Consider the following 20,039-nt stretch of genomic DNA (forward strand, 5'->3'; position numbering starts at 1 on the left):
CTCCAAGCTCCTCCCGAGTGACTGTGCTTCTCACCCTATCTCTAAGGGAGCGCCCAGCCACCCTGCGAAGGAAACTCATTTCAGCTGCTTGTATCCGCGATCTTGTTCTTTCTGTCATTACCCAAAGCTCATGACCATAGGTGAGAGTCGGAACGTAGATCGACCGGTAAATTGAGAGCTTCGCCTTTTGGCTCAGCTCCTTCTTCACCACGACGGACCGGTAAAGCGACCGCATCACTGCGGAGGCTGCACCGATCCGCCTGTCGATCTCACGCTCCATCCTTCCCTCACTCGTGAACAAGATCCCGAGATACTTAAACTCCTCCACTTGAGGCAGGACTTCTCCACCAACCTGGAGAGGGCAAGCCACCCTTTTCCGGTCGAGAACCATGGCCTCGAACTTGGAGGTGCTGATTCTCATCCCAGCCGCTTCACACTCGACTGCAAACCGCCCCAGTGCATGCTGAAGGTCCTGGTTTGAAGAAGCCAACAGGACAACATCATCCGCAAAAAGCAGAGATGAAATCCTGTGGTTCCCAAACAGGATTCCTTCCGGCCCCTGGCTGCACCTAGAAATTCTGTCCATAAAAATTATGAACAGAACCGGTGACAAAGGGCAGCCCTGCTGGAGTCCAACATGCACTGGGAACAGGTCTGACTTACTGCCGGCAATGCGAACCAGACTCCTGCTCCGTTCATACAGGGACCGGACAGCCCTTAGCAAAGAGCCCCGAACCCCATACTCCCGAAGCACCCCCCACAGAATAACACGGGGGACACGGTCGAATGCCTTCTCCAGATCCACAAAGCACATGTGGACTGGTTGGGCAAACTCCCATGAACCCTCGAGCACCCTATGAAAGGTATAGAGCTGGTCCAGTGTTCCGCGACCAGGACGAAAACCGCATTGTTCCTCCTGGATCCGAGGTTCGACTATTGGTCGAATTCTCCTCTCCAGTACCCTGGAGTAAACTTTCCCTGGGAGGCTGAGAAGTGTGATTCCCCTATAATTGGAGCACACTCTCTGGTCCCCTTTCTTAAAAAGAGGGACCACCACCCCAGTCTGCCACTCCAGAGGCACTGTCCCCGACCGCCACGCGATGTTGCAGAGGCGTGTCAACCAAGACAGCCCCACAACATCCAGAGACTTGAGATACTCAGGGCGGATCTCATCCACCCCCGGAGCCTTGCCACCGAGGAGCTTGCAAACCACCTCAGTGACTTCGGCTTGGGTAATGGACGAGTCCACCTCTGAGTCATCAGCCTCAGTCTCCTCAGTGGAAGACATGACGGTGGGATTGAGGAGATCCTCAAAGTATTCCTTCCACCGCCCGACAATGTCCCCAGTCAAGGTCAACAGCTCCCCACCCGCACTGTAAACAGTGTTGGCAGAGTACTGCTTCCCCCTCCTGAGGCGCCGGATGGTTTGCCAGAATTTCTTCGAGGCCGACCGATAGTCCTTCTCTATGGCCTCTGTAGTGTCACGGAAGCTTCAATTAATGAACACGACGTAATTGTCTTTGTGAACTTTTACTGAACACAATGCTGCAGCGTTACAAAGAGGAAAAATATAATTGGGCAATACAAACAACCCACATCGGCATCTTTTACTTCGGAGATTCATTTCCTAAAAAAAAAACGTCAATGCACACAAGCATTTCCTTAAATCGGGCTTCAAAATAAAAGCACTTCCTGTTCACGTAAATAAAACAAATCAATCAAAATTTAACTAACATTCATTTACATAATTTCTACAACAAAATATAATGACTGCTTGTCTAATATTAGCCTCAATAATTTACAACATCCTCCCGCCCGATGAACAGGTGTTCATATCGATTCACTTATTACTTAACTTATCTCTAATGGATATATCAACTGAATAGGTCTCCGCAACAGACTGCCTGTAGATGTACGAACAGTGCAGGAACGAACAAGTCCATCTCTGCCTGAAAACAACTCAACAATCCTGCCCATTTTCCAGGTTTGCCTGGGCATATTGTCCTCTCCAATCAGTATGACATCTCCCACCTTCAGCGTGGTGGGTATGGGTGTGTCACACTGGTGAGCTGATTTTAAGTCCATCAAGTAGTCCTTCCGCCAGCTGTTCCAAAGGCTGGTTAACAGCCTCTGCCGGTACCTCCATCTCTTGCCCATGTCCTCTCTGCTTACATTAGTTGCCTTAGATGAAGATATCATAGTCTGTGGTGGCAGAGAGGTGAGTCTTTTCCCAACCAGGAAATGTGAGGGTGAAAGCGGCTGGGGCTCTGATGCGTCATTATGGACATAGGAGAGAGGCCGGGAATTCAGCACAGCCTCTACCTCTGCAAGCATGGTTGTCAGCTCCTCAAAGGTGAGTGAAGCTTTCCCTAGGACCCTCTTCAAACATGTTTTTACAGATCTCACAAGTCTTTCCCAGAAGCCGCCCCACCAAGCAGCTCTCTCCACAATAAACTTCCAGGTGATCCCCTTGTCCGTGAAAAAGTCAGTGAGCTCTGATTTTCTGAATGACCTCCACAGCTCCTTCAGGTCTTGGTCTGCTCTTTTGAACGTTTTAGCATTGTCTGAGTAAATAACTTTACACAGCCCTCGCCTTGCAATAAATCTTCTTAAGGCTAACAGAAAGTTTTCAGTAGTCTGATCTGAAACTAGCTCTAAATGCACTGCTCTGGTAACAGCACAAGTAAATAGTGCAATGTATGCCTTCTTAGGCTGACCACTACATTTAACATAGAGCGGCCCTGCAAAATCTACCCCAGTTACTTCAAAGGGTGGGGACTCTGTGACTCTGTCTCTTGGTAATGGAGCTGTAACTTGCTGCACTGGCTTAAGCTTAAGTCTCCTGCAGATGTGACAATGTGCTACCACTTGCTTGACCAGCTGTCTCCCCCTCAAAACCCAGTATCTTTCCCTCATTTGCACCAGAGTGTCTCTAATCCCAGAGTGCATCACTCTCTCATGACAGTCCTGAGCTAGCAACTCAGAGAATTTGTGATTTGCAGGCAGCACCCATGGGTGCTGCTCCCTGAAGCTGAAATCAGTGTGCTGTAGCCTGCCTCCCACACTAACAAGGCCATTTTCATCAAAAAACGGCTTCAAGTCTCTGATTTTTGAGTCTTTCTTGATATCTCTTCCAGACTTCAGCTGACAGATTTCTTGACTGAAACTCTGGTTTTGTGTCACTTTTACCCAGTACACTTCTGCTGCAGTGAGCTCCTCAGTAGTTAACTCTCCTTGAGTTCTTGGAGAGGAGCGGGCATTAGTTATGAACCTTCGCACCCATGCAGTTATTCTCAGTACTGTTTTCAACCTGCTGTATTTTCCTAGGTCTAACAATGGCTCAGCCTGCTCAACGGTGCTAAGCTGTACTACTGTCTGAAACTTAGACCTAAGCTCCCTGCTTACCTCATCTGCAATGCAGTCCTCATCAATGCTTTCTACTTCTTCTGCAGATGACAGTGAGATGGGTCCACTCCACCATAACTGGCTTTGCAGGAGGTTCTCTACACTCTGCCCTCTGGTGGGCAAGTCAGCAGGATTGTTTTTGCCATTGCAGTGAGACCACAGTTCAGGATTTGTGAGACCTTGTATCTCAGCCACTCTGTTGGCCACAAACGGCTTCCACCTTTGTGCTGTGCTGCGTATCCAGTGAAGAACAATCATTGAGTCTGTCCACATGTTTAACTGATTTATTTTCATGTTGAGTGGCTTGAGAAGATTATTACCTAGCCTTGCTCCAATCAGTGCTCCCATAAGTTCCAAGCGTGGTAATGTCATTTTCTTTAAGGGGGCTACCTTTGACTTGGATGCCACAAAACTTGTCACAATCTCCTTTTCTTTGTTCTCTCCTTGCAAATAGGCAACAGCACTGTACGCCCTTTCGCTGGCATCACAGAAAACGTGTAGCTTGACAGTCTGTGAGTCTGGGTTAATGTCTATTTGGTACCATCTTGGTATGTCCAGCTGGTGGAGCTGCGGCAACTCTGCACACCACCGGTCCCATTTTTCAGCCAGGTCTGAAGGCAGCTGATCATCCCAACCAACTCCCCTCTCCCACAGTTCCTGGAACAGGCACTTGGCTCTGATGGTGAAGGGGGTGAGAAACCCGATTGGGTCAAAGACACGAGCTGATGTCTGTAGTACATTTCTCTTTGTGTTTTCCTTGCCTTTCATAATGTCTAGCAGTCCCTTTAGGTCAAACACAAAGTCATCCTTCTCTGATCTCCATACTAGTCCCAACACCTTCAGTACATTTCCACAAGTGGCTGTTTCTGTTGTGTGCTCCATTCCACCTTCTGTCCACTTAGCTCTCAGTTCTGGTGAATTAGTTATCCATTTGCATAGGTTCATGCCAGCATGGGACAGAATCTCTTTTGCCTTTGTAGTGACTGAAAGTGCTTCATCCACATTACTTGCGCTGGCAATGAAATCATCTACATAAAGACACTCCCTCAGCGCCTCCACTGTCTTGGGCTGCTCTGTTTCATACTGCTTGATATGTTTTCTGATTGTTGCAGCTAACAAGAAAGGGCTGGGTGACACTCCAAATACTACTCTGCTCATTCTCAAGATGCGCAGATCATTTTCACTGTCTTTGGTTGGGGGCCCCTGCAGCCACAGGAACCTCACAGCATCTTTATCTTTCTCTGCTAAAGCTATCTGCAAGAAGGCTTTGGTAATATCAGCAGTAAAGGCTATCTGGTGAAGTCTGAACTTGATCAGCACATCTAGTAAATTAGGGTTGAGATTTGGCCCAGTCAGTAAACAGTCATTGAGTGAGGGGCTACCATCTTCATGTGATGATGCATCAAACCACCCTCAGTTTAGTAGTTATCTTATCTTCTCGAAGAACAGCATGATGTGGCATGTAATATTTTACAGACTCTGGATTTTCTTGTTTTAAAGTGTTAGCTGGTACATCCTCACAGATGCCTTGTTGCAGGTAATCTTTAATGACGTCGCTGTACCTTGTGTACAGGGTCGTGTCCATCTTTAGTCTCCTCTTGAGGCCTTCAAACCTTCCCTTTGCGACCCTGAAGTTGTCTGGGAGATCTGGTTTATCAGGTCGCCATGGTAACTCCACTTGGTAGCGGCCATTGTTATGTGTTACTGTCTGTTCAAAGTTCTAATAATAATAATAATAATAGTTTGGTTTTATATAGCGCCTTTCAAAATACCCAAGGTCGCTTAACAAGGTGTCAGTGTAGAAGTGTGTGTGTGGGTGCATATAAGTGTGTGCGTGTGTGCTTGTGGAAACTAGGAGCCAAAGGCCTCCATGAAGAGATGGGTTTTAAGGTGTTTTTTAAACGCTGCCAGTGAAGGAGCATTCTGGATGGTGTTGGGTAGCCTGTTCCATAGAGAAGGAGCAGCTGCATAGAATGCTCTATCGCTGGTGGCCTTAAGTCTGGTGCGGGGGATGACCAGCTGGCCCTTGGATGAGGACCGCAGGGATCTTGATGGGGAGTAGGGATGGAGGAGATCTTTGAGGTAATGGGGTCCCAGACCATGGAGAGACTTGTAAGTGAGGAGGAGGACTTTGTAGGAAATGCGAGATTTAATGGGCAGCCAGTGGAGCTGTTTGAGAATGGGGGTGATGTGCTGCCAGGGCCTGGTGCCTGTGAGAATCCTGGCAGCTGAATTCTGAACATATTGCAGTCGGTCTGTGATCTTATTCGGCAGACCAAGCAGGATGGCATTGCAATAGTCTAGGCGGGATGATATGAAAGCATGAATAAGAGTCTCTGTAACAGTGTTAGAGAGTGAGGGCCTGAGTCTGGAAATGTTGCGGAGGTGAAAGAAAGCAGATTTGGTGACATTTTTGATGTGGGACTGGAAAGACAGTGATGAATCCAAGATAACACCAAGGTTACGGACTTCATGAGATGGGATGAAGGAGCAGCCATCGATGTTCAGATGGAGATCCCCAACCTTCCTGAGCAGTGGCGCCGGTGCCACCACCATGAGCTCGGTTTTACTGCTGTTCAGTTTGAGGAGATTGTCGGTCATCCATGTTTTGATATCACGCAGACAGTGAGTGAGCGGTGTTGGGGGGAGCTGAGCAGAGGGTTTGCTGCAGATATATAGTTGTGTGTCATCAGCGTAACAGTGGAAGTTGAGACCATGGAAACGGATGATTTGTCCAAGGGGGAGCATGTAGATGGTGAAAAGAAGGGGGCCAAGCACCGAACCTTGCGGAACGCCGTGGCTGATGGTTGCTGTAGTGGAGCGGGAGTCATTGAGTGTGATGAATTGTTTCCGGTTGGATAAGTATGAGTGGAACCAGAGGAGTACTGTGCCTGATAGTCCAGTGAACTCTGAGAGCCGCTTCAGGAGGATGGAATGAGAGACTGTGTCAAAAGCTGCTGAGAGGTCCAGGAGAATGAGGATGGTGATGAGTCCATTGTCTGCAGCAGTGAGGAGGTCGTTGGTAATTTTGACAAGAGCAGTCTCTGTGCTGTGGTGGGCTCTGAAGCCGGATTGTAGTGGTTCAAAGAGCTCATGGTGGGACATATGCTGCTGAAGTTGGGCTGCCACTGCTCTTTCCAGGATTTTACAAAGGAAAGGAAGGTTGGAGATGGGACGATAGTTGTTGGGATCGTCAGGGTCCAGACCAGGCTTTTTCAAGGTGGGGATGACAGCAGCGGTTTTGAAGGTGGTGGGCACAACTCCAGACTGTAGGGATGTGTTAATGATGGTGGTCATGGTGTTGCAGAGGGTGGGAAGACATGATTTGACCAGGGTGGAGGGCATGGGGTCCAGGAGGCAGGATGATGACTTGGCTGTGGAGACTAAATCGGTGACCTGGGCATTGTCCAGTGGTGCAAAGCAGGAGAGGTAGTGCTGCGGTGGACAGGCAGCAGGGGTGGAGATGTCCTGCCATGGCTGGTGGATGCCAGGAGGCGTGTCATCATGGGCTTGGTTTGTGGCCGGGGATGTAGATACTAACTGCTGGTGGATGGTGTTGACTTTTGCGATGAAGAAGTCTTGAAATCTGGAGCACAGTTCAGCAGGATCAGATGGTTGGGGTGAGTGAGGAGGACGGAGAAGGCGATTGATAGTTGAGAAAAGTTTTCTTGGGAGGTGTTGCTGGTTGTTGATGAGGGTGGAGTAGTAGCGTGTCTTGGCTGTGGTGAGGGCCTGCTTGTAGCTCTCCACATGGTCCCTGTAGGCCTCCAGGTGGACAGTAAGGCCAGATTTTTTATAGAGTCGCTCGAGGCGCCGCCCAGATTTTTTCATGAGGCGCAGCTCAGAGGTAAACCAGGGAGCTGGACGGGAGAAAGAGACAGATCGCGTGATGGTAGGAGCCAGAGTATTCAAGCTGGTTGAGAGTGCTGTGTTGTAGTGTTCGACCAGGGTGTCCACTGGGAGGGCAGTATCCGGGGGTGTGAGATGGTTCGTTAAAGTTTGAGAAAGGAGTGGAGTGCCTCTGCTTCTTCTGGGCTCCTAGCTTTCTCGTGGACAATGCCCAGAGACTCCACCTCCCAAAAGGCATGCAACTGTTTCACAATCTGAGTGTCCTCTTCTAGACTGATGTGCATACAGGTCGCATCAGTTACACTGGATGTTGATACTGGTCCTTGCAAAGCCCACCCAAAGCTGCTCTCTATGGCCACTAATGAATTAGTCAATCTCTGGACCTTGCCTGACACAACCTTCCAGTAGAAGTCTCCGCCTATTAACACTGAGAGTTCTGGATCATCACAGCCATCTAGTGAGAAATCAGCTAGTTGTAGACCCTTTCTCTCCATCTCTTCTTGTAAGGGTTTGCCAGGGACCTTTATCACAGCACTGCACACTTGGGGGGTTTCCACAGCTTCAATCTCGATTCTTTGCTGTGAATCCCACACATTTTCCATCCACACCTTCACGACGTTGCGCTGTACTGTTGCAGGTGTGGTGGATCCAAAGGTATGTAGATTTAGTGTCTCCTGTCTTACCACTGGTAATCTTAGTGCCTTTGCCACATCCTCACGAATGAAGCTTCTCTGACTCCCTCCGTCTAACAGGCAGCGCACGATCTTTTTCCCTGCTGGACCACCTGCCCATGCCTTCACAGTTTGGAGCAACACTGTGTTCCGGATGTCAGCTTTCAGTTTTACTGTACTGGACACCGATGATACAACAGTCTCTGTATTGTTATTGCTAGTGTCTGTCTTAGCTTCATTTAGCTCACAAACTGACTGATGATGTCTGCGACCACACAGAGCACATATAACACCTTTAGCTCTGCAAAATTTGGCTATGTGTTTTGGGCCAAGGCAAACATAACATCTTCCCATCTTCCTCAGTTTCTCCTTGCGAGCAGACACAGACTTATCTGGACAATGTTCTGGTTTGTGGTTCTCACTGTCACAATACACACAGGTCTGAGGGGCATTACTAGCTGTGTGCAGTGCCGTTGCTGAAGGTACACTCCACTTCTTTGGTTTGTTCTCACAGAAAGGAGCTGCTTTGCCAAGCGATCTGTTATTGGTCTGAATGTCCCTTTGTGTGATACCTGGTCTTGTAAGCTGTAGTGCTCTCTCTCTGCTTTGGACTTCATTTTGCAGGAAACGGATGAGTTCAAACACCTTCCATTCACCACTGGAGTCTGTCTGGCGGGTGTAAGCCAATGCGATGTCTTCAGGTATAAGTTGTAATAGCACTGGGCATAACAAACAGCCATATGTGTCACTATGAACTCCTAATGATTCTAGACTGCGAATTTGTATTTCACATTCATCATAGAGGTGTCTGAGAGCTACTACATCTGCTGATCTCTTCACTGGAGCCAGGTTCAACAGTTTTGACATGTGTGCACTGATTACAATATCCTTTCTTCCAAAACGGCTCTCAAGCAATTCCACTGCTGCATCATAATTTCCATCAGTCATAGTAAGTCCTGCTACAGCTCTTGCTGCTGCTCCAGTCAAGTAGGACTTCAGGTAAATGAACTTTTCTCTCTTAGACAGGGCATCATTGTTATGAATTGCTGTTTCATATTGAGACCAGAATTCTTGCCACTGGCTTATTTCTCCACTGTATTTCTCTATGATTAGCTTGGGCAGTTTAACAGTCTGTGTACCTGGCGATTTGACTGAGTTGATACTTGCATCGCTCACCCGCACACTCACTGGGTCACGTGCCTTCTGAATCAGTCTGGTGGCGCGAGCCTTCCACGTGAGAATGCGGTCCTGGTACTCCTGAGTGTTTGCAACTTCCGTCTCCAGTTCGTCAGTGGCCGTTTCGTCCTCAATGCCTTTGTCCAAGTCTATTAAACTTTCCTCCTTTGTTGACAGTACTGACAGCATTTCACGGAGTTTATCACAGTCGGGTACATCCTTGCTCACCTCCTCCTCAATGCGAGTCAACAGCTTTGTTGTTGAGGCGCGGATTGTCCCCCGCTTCTTCTTCATCCTTTCCATGTGCTCCGTCATTTCTGCATCCAGCTAGCATTAGCTTCCCACTTCAGTAAAGCTCAAAGTGAGGAAAAAAAAATATTCCCGGGTTTCGGCACCAAAATGTAGTGTCACGGAAGCTTCAATTAATGAACACGACGTAATTGTCTTTGTGAACTTTTACTGAACACAATGCTGCAGCGTTACAAAGAGGAAAAATATAATTGGGCAATACAAACAACCCACATCGGCATCTTTTACTTCGGAGATTCATTTCCTAAAAAAAAAACGTCAATGCACACAAGCATTTCCTTAAATCGGGCTTCAAAATAAAAGCACTTCCTGTTCACGTAAATAAAACAAATCAATCAAAATTTAACTAACATTCATTTACATAATTTCTACAACAAAATATAATGACTGCTTGTCTAATATTAGCCTCAATAATTTACAACAGCCTCCCCGAACTCCTCCCAGTTCCGAGTTTTTGCCTCCGCAACTGCCCGAGCTGCAGCACGCCTGGCCTGCCGATACCCGTCGGCTGCCTCAGGAGTCCCGGAGGTCAACATGGCCCGATAGGACTCCTTCTTCAGCTTGCCGGCATCCCTTACTTCCGGTGTCCACCACCGGGTTCGGGGATTGCCGCCACGACAGGCACCGGAGACCTTGCGGCCACAGCTCTGAACAGCTGCGTCCACAATGGAGGTAGAGAACATGGTCCACTCAGACTCAATGTCCCCCGCCTCCCTTGGGGGATGGAAAGGAAAAATTGTGTGCCCTCACTCTAAATGCCAACTTGCGTTGACTGCTCTAACCTAGCTCCCGCCCCGTTCAGTTTCATTTCTGCTCTCTGCCTCTTGCTTTTTACGCAGCTCTGATTTCTCTTAGCTGCACTCTTTACACTATCATTCCTTTCATGCCATTCCCTCCTGCAAATTGCTGTTTAGTGTTGGTATTTGCTGTTGTAGCTAAAGCCACATTGCCATCACATCACTGGCATAATTTGATTAAAACAAAATGAATATGAATGTCCCATTGTTAATCAAGTTGTACATGCCCGCACATAACATAATCATATGCGTCTAAAGACTTGTAGGCACGAAGTTTTTCGTGGGTGTACACTGAAGTCTTGTCAATAAGGTACGAGTATATATCTGGCCATTGTATACCAGGGAACTTACTAACATCGTCCGTCCACTCTTTAATTAAATGTGGATCCGGTAGGTGATGTCCACTTGTTAGAGTTAACTTATTTATGTAGCATTCTCGATCTTGTAACGACAATTGTTTTGCATAATCTGACAGCTCATAATGCCGGTCTATGGGCAGCGCCATTGTTTCTGAGTCCAGGCTGCGCGCGCATCCTGGCAACGGTCGGTTTGTTTACAAACATGCGAAGAGGTCTATTGTGCATACACATTCTATGGAACAATATAATAATGATCTAATGAAGTTTTGGTAGCCTTTCAGGTGTTCAGTGCTTCTTTCTCTTTCAAATTTCTCTCAGAATCTTCTGTATTTAACGAAGCAAACCTGGCGCCCGTGGTTTGTTTCGTTTGTTTCCATTCGCATCAGCTCTAATGTGTGACCTCATGTTGTCTTGACAACTATGCAATGTCATAAATCATATTCAACGCTCATTCTCCACTGGGTAGAGTGATGTAATACACGTAGGCTAAGCGATATGCTGACAATATTGCATGCTGTCAAACCAAATGAATGAAACCCGCTAGAAGGGAATAGAACACTTTTTTATTCCATCGAAAAAGTGTCCTGTATGTAAAATAATATTCATTATAGAAGTTATTTCCTGTTATCTCTTATGTTATAGCAGCTATAAACAACCAACAGCATCTATTTTTTCTCTCATGCAAAGTTAATAAGACAAAAAACAAATCCGCTTTTTCCTTGTTAAATAACATTTTTATTCATTTCACATTTTGTTTGATTATGTACAGTGCAATAGACGTCTCTGAATTATGTGCGACTACAGAAGCGAAAATGTTTCAGACTGAGCACATTAATGTAAATCACTGGCGTTGCTGTCAAAGCTGCTTTTGTGGAAAATTACTCAACACCTTGTGAGCAATCAGACTCGAGAATTCAACAGCGCTCTGGTATAAATGTATGATCCAATAGTTCCACTTTGAAATTGATTTGATTGATGACGTCTCGAAGTCCATAAATCACTCACAGAAGGTCTTATCAATGATGTTTATTGTTTGATGTCACTTCAGCCTTGCATTTTTCATCTAACCAGGTGGTCTGCTTTATTTTGTAAAGCTGTCTCGCACTTCTGTTGCTTTTTTCTTCCTGATTGTGATCGTAGCACCATAGCTGCCTGGCACCATGTGTGGATTTCCTCACCTGCTGTTTGAGGGCTTCTGGATGTACAACTGACGATTTACAGGATGTCAGGTCTCCCAGGGTAATCTCAGACGTATGTGACGTTGAGCTCATGGCCTCCTCATTACAATTTACACGGTGGCCTACAGGAAGTCTGGGCTTTTGAGACCCCAGGGTTCTATGAAAGGGTCAGTAGGATCAGGGTCAAAGGATACCAGGTTTCTGCTTACAGATGTGCTATAGATATCAGCGCTAGTGGAACACACAGAAAAAAGGCAAGGCAAATCGACATGTGCATGATAGATTTGATATGTAAAGCAGGTTTGGAAAAATGACTGTAATTGTTTGCAGTGTTCATAAATAGGTTTAATATTTATGGAAAAAGCGATATGTATTTAGCTATCATTATATCAAACAACACCATAAACTCAGTGTGTGTGTGTGTGTGTGTGTGTGTGTGTGTGTGTGTGTGCACGCCTGTCAAAATGACAAGACAGAGAACGAGAAACAGGTGGGGGAAATAAGCTGACCCCTCTCTCTCTTTGCAGGTTGACATGCTGAGCTATCTTTACAGTGGGAGTAATGAGGGGGAGGAAGGAGGTAAGGAAAGCGTTCCCACTCTCTCTGCCATGATTCTTATCCAAATTTGAGCACCTCGGCACTTCTATGTATTTACAAATCAAAAATACGAATCGAATGGAACAATCCAAGATTGCATGGAAGAACTGGATTGAAATTCATTTTAAATTAGCCAAAAAACCAAGATGTCTTAAAGGGGAACTGAAGGCAAATTTTTTATTATCAAAATTCTCATCTCATTTCATTATCTGTAGCCACTTTATCCTGTTCTACAGGGTCGCAGGCAAGCTGGAACCTATCCCAGCTGACTACGGGCGAAAGGCGGGGTACACCCTGGACAAGTCGCCAGGTCATCACAGGGCTGACACATAGACACAGACAACCATTCACACTCACATTCACACCTACGCTCAATTTAGAGTCACCAGTTAACCTAACCTGCATGTCTTTGGACTGTGGGGGAAACCGGAGCACCCGGAGGAAACCCACGCGGACACGGGGAGAACATGCAAACTCCGCACAGAAAGGCCCTCGCCGGCCACGGGGCTCAAACCCAGGACCTTCTTGCTGTGAGGCGACAGCGCTAACCACTACACCACCATGCCGCTCCTATCAAAATTCTATTTATCTCATTTTATTAAATATAAGAATGCACTTTTGAGAGCTATTTTGTCACTGCTATAGCAAGTTATGAGTGTTTGAAACATGCTACAGTGGTGCTTGAAAGTTTGTGAACCCTTTAGAATTTTCTATATTTCTGCATAAATAGGACCTAAAACATCATCAGATTTGCACACAAGTCCTAAAAGTAGATAAAGAGAACCCAGTTAAACAAATGAGACAAAAATATTATACTTGGTCATTTATTTATTGAGGAAAATGATCCAATATTACATATCTGTGAGTGGCAAAAGTATGTGAACCTCTAGGATTAGCAGGTAATTTGAAGGTGAAATTAGAGTCAGGTGTTTTCAATCAATGGGATGACAATCAGGTGTGAGTGGGCACCCTGTTTTATTTAAAGAACAGGGATCTATCAAAGTCTGATCTTCACAACGCATGTTTGTGGAAGTGTATCATGGCACAAACAAATGAGATTTCTGAGGACCTCAGAAAAAGCGTTGTTGATGCTCATCAGGCTGGAAAAGGTTACAAAACCATCTCTAAAGAGTTTGGACTCCACCAATCCACAGTCAGACAGATTGTGTACAAATGGAGGAAATTCATGACCATTGTTACCCTCCCCAGGAGTGGTCGACCAACAAAGATCACTCCAAGAGCAAGGCGTGTAATAGTTGGCGAGGTCACAAAGGACCCCAGGGTAACTTCTAAGCAACTGAAGGCCTCTCTCACATTGGCTAATGTTAATGTTCATGAGTCCACCATCAGGAGAACACTGAACAACAATGGTGTGCATGGGAGGGTTGCAAGGAGAAAGCCACTGCTCTCCAAAAAGAACATTGCTGCTTGTCTGCAGTTTGCTAAAGATCACATGGACAAGCCAGAAGGCTATTGGAAAAATGTTTTGCAGACGGATGAGACCAAAATAGAACTTTTTGGTTTAAATGAAACGCATAATGTTTGGAGAAAGGAAAACACTGCATTCCAGCATAAGAACCTCATCCCATCTGTGAAACATGGTGGTGGTGGTATCATGGTTTGGGCCTGTTTTGCTGCATCTGGGCCAGGATGGCTTGCCATCATTGTTGGAACAATGAATTCTGAATTATACCAGCGAATTCTAAAGGAAAATGTCAGGACATCTGTCCATGAACTGAATCTCAAGAGAAGGTGGGTCATGCAGCAAGACAATGACCCTAAGCACACAAGTCATTCTACCAAAGAATGGTTAAAGAAGAAGAAAGTTAATGTTTTTGAATGGCCAAGTCAAAGTCCTGACCTTAATCCAATCGAAATGTTGTGGAAGGACCTGAAGTGAGCAGTTCATGTGAGGAAACCCACCAACATCCCAGAGTTGAAGCTGTTCTGTACAGAGGAACGGGCTAAAATTCCTCCAAGTCAGTGTGCAGGACTGATCAACAGTTACTGGAAATGTTTAGTTGCAGTTATTGTTGCACAAGGGGGTCACACCAGATACTGAAAGCAAAGGTTCACATCCTTTTGCCACTCACAGATATGTAATATTGGATCATTTTCCTCAATAAATAAATGATCAAGTATAATATTTTTGTCTCATTTGTTTAACTGGGTTCTCTTTATCTACTTTTAGGACTTGTGTGCAAATCTGATGATGTTTTAGGTCATATTTATGCAGTAATATAGAAAATTCTAAAGGGTTCACAAACTTTCAAGCACTACTGTATGTAATATAACAGTCCATATGTCAAAGCAATGGCCGTAAATGAGATTCGGTGAGACCTGTGTGAGACATCGTAGGACGGAAGTGAAACGTACAGCAGAAATCAAAGTCACCAACATCTGCCAACGCTATCAAAAGACGTGCGCGCCCTCTTTCGAATGCTGATGTAATCAAGCTGGAAATTTTGTTTGTTTTGAGAGCAATCAGAAAAGTTTGAAAAAAGTAGGCAGTAATCGTCATTTCAACTAGTTTTTGTGCAATATTTTGTTTGGAAAACAGTTTTCAAAATGGCGGCACTGACACCCGGCTGACACGTCACGTTTCGAAGTCTCACACAAGTCTCGTGAAGATCTCGCCGAAAAGTGACGCCTGCCATGGACCAAACGAACTAAATTCAACACGGCTAAAAACCAAATAGGCTGATAAGTATAATATTTAATTGCAATTCGTTGAGTCACGATATAAGGTTACTAAAACCGAAAACATAATTGAATAACATGTTAATTAAGAAATAAAACAAGTTTTAAAATGACTTTAGTTCTCCTTTAACCTTGCTAGCTATTCAGACTGGATTTGTTTATCGTGGAAGGTCTGTAATAAAATAAATTTTTTACATGTCTCCTTAGTGATACAACTCCCACATCCAGACAGCAATAAAATGACCACATTTGTAGTTGGATGTATTTTCTACAAACTCAGATCCATTGGAGTAGAAAAGAGACTCCTATTTCACTTTGGAGTGAACCGAAGTTCCATCTCATCTCATCTCATCTCATCATCTCTAGCCGCTTTATCCTGTTCTACAGGGTCACAGGCAAGCTGGAGCCTATCCCAGCTGACTACGGGCGAAAGGCGGGGTACACCCTGGACAAGTCGCCAGGTCATCACAGGGCTGACACATAGACAACCATTCACACTCACATTCACACCTACGGTCAATTTAGAGTCACCAGTTAACCTAACCTGCATCTCTTTGGACTGTGGGGGAAACCGGAGCACCCGGAGGAAACCCACGCGGACAACATGCAAACTCCACACAGAAAGGCCCTCGCCGGCCACGGGGCTCGAACCCAGACCTTCTTGCTGTGAGGCGACAGCGCTAACCACTACACCACCGTGCTGCCCACCGAAGTTCCAATTTAAACATAATAAAACAATAATCACCACGTATACGTTACACATCCATTTTTTGTTTCACGACTCAGGAAGTGTTTAATATCCGGGCTGGGTCACTGAAACATGCTCAGCAAGTAGCAGCAGTCAAACGTGTTTTTTTTCCCAATGTAAGGCAACATCCATCCATCCGTTATCTGTAGATGCTTATCCTGTATAGGGTCACAGGCCAGCTGACTATGGGCAAGAGGCGGGGTACACCCTGGACAAGTTGCCAGGTCACCGCAGGGTTGACACATAGAGACAAACAACCATTCACACCTACGGTCAATTTAGAGCCAACAATTAACCTAACCTGTATGTCTTTGGACCGTGGGGGAAACCGGAGCACCCGGAGGAAACCCACACAGACACGGGGAGAACGTGCAAACTTCACACAGAAAGGCCTAGATGGTGAATCTTTGTCCTAGTCTCAAACCTCTGGCTGACTCAAACAGGTTTTCCTCCAGAATTGCCCTGTATTTAGTGCCATCCATTTTTCCTTCAGTCCTGACCAGCTTTCCTCTCCCTGTAGATGAAAAACATCCCCACAGCATGATGCTGCCACCACCATGCTTCATTGTAGGGATGGTGTTCTCAGGGTGTTGGGTTTGCACCACACATGGCGTTTCCTATGATGGCCAAAAAGATCAATTTTTGTCTCATTTGACCAGAGAATCTTCTTCCATGTGTTTGGGGAGTCTGTCACATGCTGTTGGGCAAACTCCAAACGTGATTTTTAAGGAATGACTTCTTTCTGGCCACTCTTCCATCAAGCCCCACTCTGTGGAGTGCATGGCTTAAAGTGGTCCTATGGACAGATACTCCCATCTCCACTGTGGATCTTTGCAGCTCCCTCAGCGTTATCGTTGGTGTCTTTGTTGCATCTCTGATTAATGCCCTCCTTGCCTGGTCTGTGAGTTTTGGTGGGCGGCTTTCTCTTGTCAGGTTTGTAGTGGTGCCATATTCTTCCCATTTTGCTATAATGGATTTAATGGTGGGCGGCACAGTGGTGTAGTGGTTAGCCCTGTTGCCTCACAGCAAGAAGGTCCTGGGTTCGAGTCCAGCGGCTGACGAGGGCCTTTCTGCGTGGAGTTTGCATGCTCTCCCTGTGTCCATGTGGGTTTCTTCCGGGTGCTCCGGTTTCCCCCAAAGGCATGCAGGTAAGGCTAATTGGTGGCTCTAAATTGACAGTAAGTGTGAATGGTTGTCTATGTGTCAGCCCTACGATGACCTGGCGACTTGTCCAGGGTGTACCCTGCCTCTTGCCCATAGTCAGCTGGGATAGGCTCCAGCTTGCCTGCGACCCTGTAGGACAGGATAAGCGGCTACAGATAATGGATGGATGGGTTTAATGGAGCTCCCTGGGATATTCAAAGTTTGGGATATTTTTTATGACTCATGCCTGATCAATACTTCACCACAACTTTGTCTCTGACCTGTTTGGAGGCTCCTTGGTTTTTTCATGCTGCTTGCTTAGTAGTGTAGCAGAGTCAGGGTCCTTCCAGAACAGGTTGATTTATCCAGACATCATGTGACAGATCATGTGACACTTTGATTGCACATAGGTGGATCTTAATCAATTAATTATGTGACTTATGAAGTGAATTGGTTGGACCAGCTCTTATTTAGGGGTTTCATACGAAAGGGGGTGAATACAAATGGTGCTAACCCCCCAAAAACCCATTTTAATTCCAGCTTGTAATGCAACAAAACAGGACAAACACCAAGGGGGATGAATACTTTTGCAAGGCACTGTATATAGCTTGTATATAATGTATAGCTTGCAACATTTATTGTGCAAGGTGGCCCACTTTAGATCGTTCCTTCTGGACTAGACGGGGCTGCTTTTCAACTGTTCCTGTGATTTTTCTTTAAAGCGGTTCAGTTGTAGGTGGGGCAGCTGGTTGGACCATAGTTGATGGCACCTGCTTTAAAATGCTTTCTGGAGGAGATGGATGTGCTTCACTTTCTCCTGATTCCTAATTGGACCGTGCCTTGTTGTTTTTTTTGTTGACTGAGTAAAGTGTTTGAATTGTAAACAGTGTAAATAATTATCTAAAAGCAGTCCAGGTAACTGTAGGGGTGAGAAGCCCTTTTTGTTGCACTCTGTTTTCTCCTGTTTATGTTAGGAAATTAGGTAAGATCTGGGGTGGCATGGTGGTTAGCACTGTCACCTCACAGCAAGAAGGTTCTGGATTCGAGCCGAGTGGCCGGCAAGGGTCTTTCTGTGTGGAGTTTGCATGTTCTCCCTGTGTCTGCGTGGGTTTCCTCCGGGTGCTCTGGTTTCCCCCACAGTCCAAAGACATGCAGGTTAGGCTAACTGGTGACTCTAAATTGACCGTAAGTGTGAATGTGAGTGTGAATGGTTGTTTGTCTCTATGTGTCAGCCCTGTGATGATCTGGCGACTTGTCCAGGGTGTACCCCACCTCTCGCCCATAGTCAGCTGGGATAGGCTCCAGTTTGCCCATGACCCTGCACAGGTTAAGCGGTAATGGATAATGGATGGATGGAGTTAAGTAAGAGCCCTGCATTTTATTTTGTTTTCTTTTACTGTCCAGGTAAGTTAATGGACTTTTAAATAGATTGTTTGTTATTTTGGGCTGTGTTCACCCCAACACCAATTTTACCTGTGTTGAAATAAATCGATTGTGTTTTGGCATGCAATCGGCTGTGGCATTGGTTGTCCTTGGGAGTGGGGAAAGGGGAAGTCACTTTTATGCTACACTAAGGTTTCCCCTAGGCCGGGCGTAACAGCACTATATAGTAAGACAGTATGAGTATTCAGATTCAGCCAGAGACTCACTTTCGGTGGTAATCAAACTTTTAAAAAGCTCAAACTTTATTTCATGTTGAAATACATGTCAATTTTGACCATGTCAGACGATTTCCCAGGCTGCCACATATATACTTTCTTCATATTAGCATACCGCAGGCTAAAATGTGTCCTCGAGATCAACAAATCTACCCCGTGACAGTATCCTTGACTTGCAACCATGTGATCAAAATCTGCTACGTCATAAGCATCTGGCATATTGGTGGATATACAAAGCAACTCAGATGGCAGCTGCTGAAAGCGTGCCTGTAAACAATGCTGAATTTTCTCAATATTACCACGATTTGAACGGTCGATCGAAGATTTGATACAAAGAGAAGATAGATGTGTGTGGTTTTTACCCATATTATTTTAAAAAGTCAGATTTTTCTGAAGATAAGATGCTTCTAACAACCATCAAGTACCCAGATATTGCATACTTCTTGTCTCTGGATGGGTGAATACCTTATTAATTAAACCAGTCAATGATGATAAAGGAGTTGTATTTGAAAGGGTAAGTTTGGGCTTCTTTTGCATTTAGTTTACTTCTATGTGTAAACAACAGACGAAGTGTGAACTTTTGATAATTTATTTATTGAACCCAGTCTGAATTGTTTATCATACAGTTTTGCTGGAAATGACAATACACGTGTTTAAATTATAACTATGACCGAGTGAACCACGACAAGAGAGCGCTCATTTTATAGCAAAATTTTAGCAAGATGAAATAAAATTCTTCCATATTATTTAGAAAGCGGGGCGGCACGGTGGTGTAGTGGTTAGCGCTGTCGCCTCACAGCAAGAAGGTCCTGGGTTCGAGCCCCATGGTCGGCGAGGGCCTTTCTGTGTGGAGTTTGCATGTTCTCCCCGTGTCCGCGTGGGTTTCCTCCGGGTGCTCCGGTTTCCCCCACAGTCCAAAGACATGCAGGTTAGGTTAACTGGTGACTCTAAATTGACCGTAGGTGTGAGTGTGAATGGTTGTCTGTGTCTATGTGTCAGCCCTGTGATGACCTGGCGACTTGTCCAGGGTGTACCCCGCCTTTCGCCCGTAGTCAGCTGGGATAGGCTCCAGCTTGCCTGCGACCCTGTAGAACAGGATAAAGCGGCTAGAGATAATGAGATGAGATTATTTAGAAAGCTTTTAAATCTCACCTGAGATAAAATGATCACTACAAACACGAGCTGTTTTGGTTTTAGCCTCGGTCAAATCATTGTCGGCCCTGCCGAAATTGTTCAGCCGTGCTTGTCTCCTCTCCGTACGAAGCTTCAAAGTCTCCTCACCCTCTTTCTGAATCATGGACGGAATTCTAAAAAAAAAATCTGAATTTACCACGGTCACGAGTACTGTTGTGACCACAACCATACACAGCACAAAAATATGGCAGAGCTAAAATAATGCTTAAAGCAGTGAAAACAAAGAAAGTTGTGCATGCGTGACTATTGCTGGGT

At 45.7% G+C, this 20,039-nt stretch overlaps 1 protein-coding gene across 1 annotated transcript; it reads right to left on the bottom strand.

Annotated features, from left to right (window-relative positions):
• Positions 1-1,677: 1,677 nt before the first annotated feature.
• Positions 1,678-4,990, bottom strand: LOC132867628 (uncharacterized). Its single transcript, XM_060900606.1, has 2 exons — positions 4,927-4,990; positions 1,678-4,727 (listed from the first exon to the last, which is right to left on the bottom strand). Exons 1-2 carry the CDS (start codon positions 4,988-4,990, stop codon positions 1,852-1,854), a joined length of 2,940 nt encoding a protein of 979 aa, XP_060756589.1. The 3' UTR covers positions 1,678-1,851.
• Between the last annotated feature and the right edge of the window lie 15,049 nt (positions 4,991-20,039).

The sequence above is a fragment of the Neoarius graeffei genome, chromosome 19, assembly GCF_027579695.1.
Source record: "Neoarius graeffei isolate fNeoGra1 chromosome 19, fNeoGra1.pri, whole genome shotgun sequence".
In the NCBI taxonomy this organism is placed as follows: domain Eukaryota; kingdom Metazoa; phylum Chordata; class Actinopteri; order Siluriformes; family Ariidae; genus Neoarius; species Neoarius graeffei.

Bases quoted from the DNA above. Each gene is read 5' to 3' on its own strand.
- LOC132867628 (XM_060900606.1), bottom strand. From the start codon at position 4,990: ATGGACACGACCCTGTACACAAGGTACAGCGACGTCATTAAAGATTAC. The intron at 4,728-4,926 runs GTGAGGATGTAC...CTAATTTACTAG, and splicing joins TTACCTGCAACAAGGCATCT to ATGTGCTGATCAAGTTCAGA.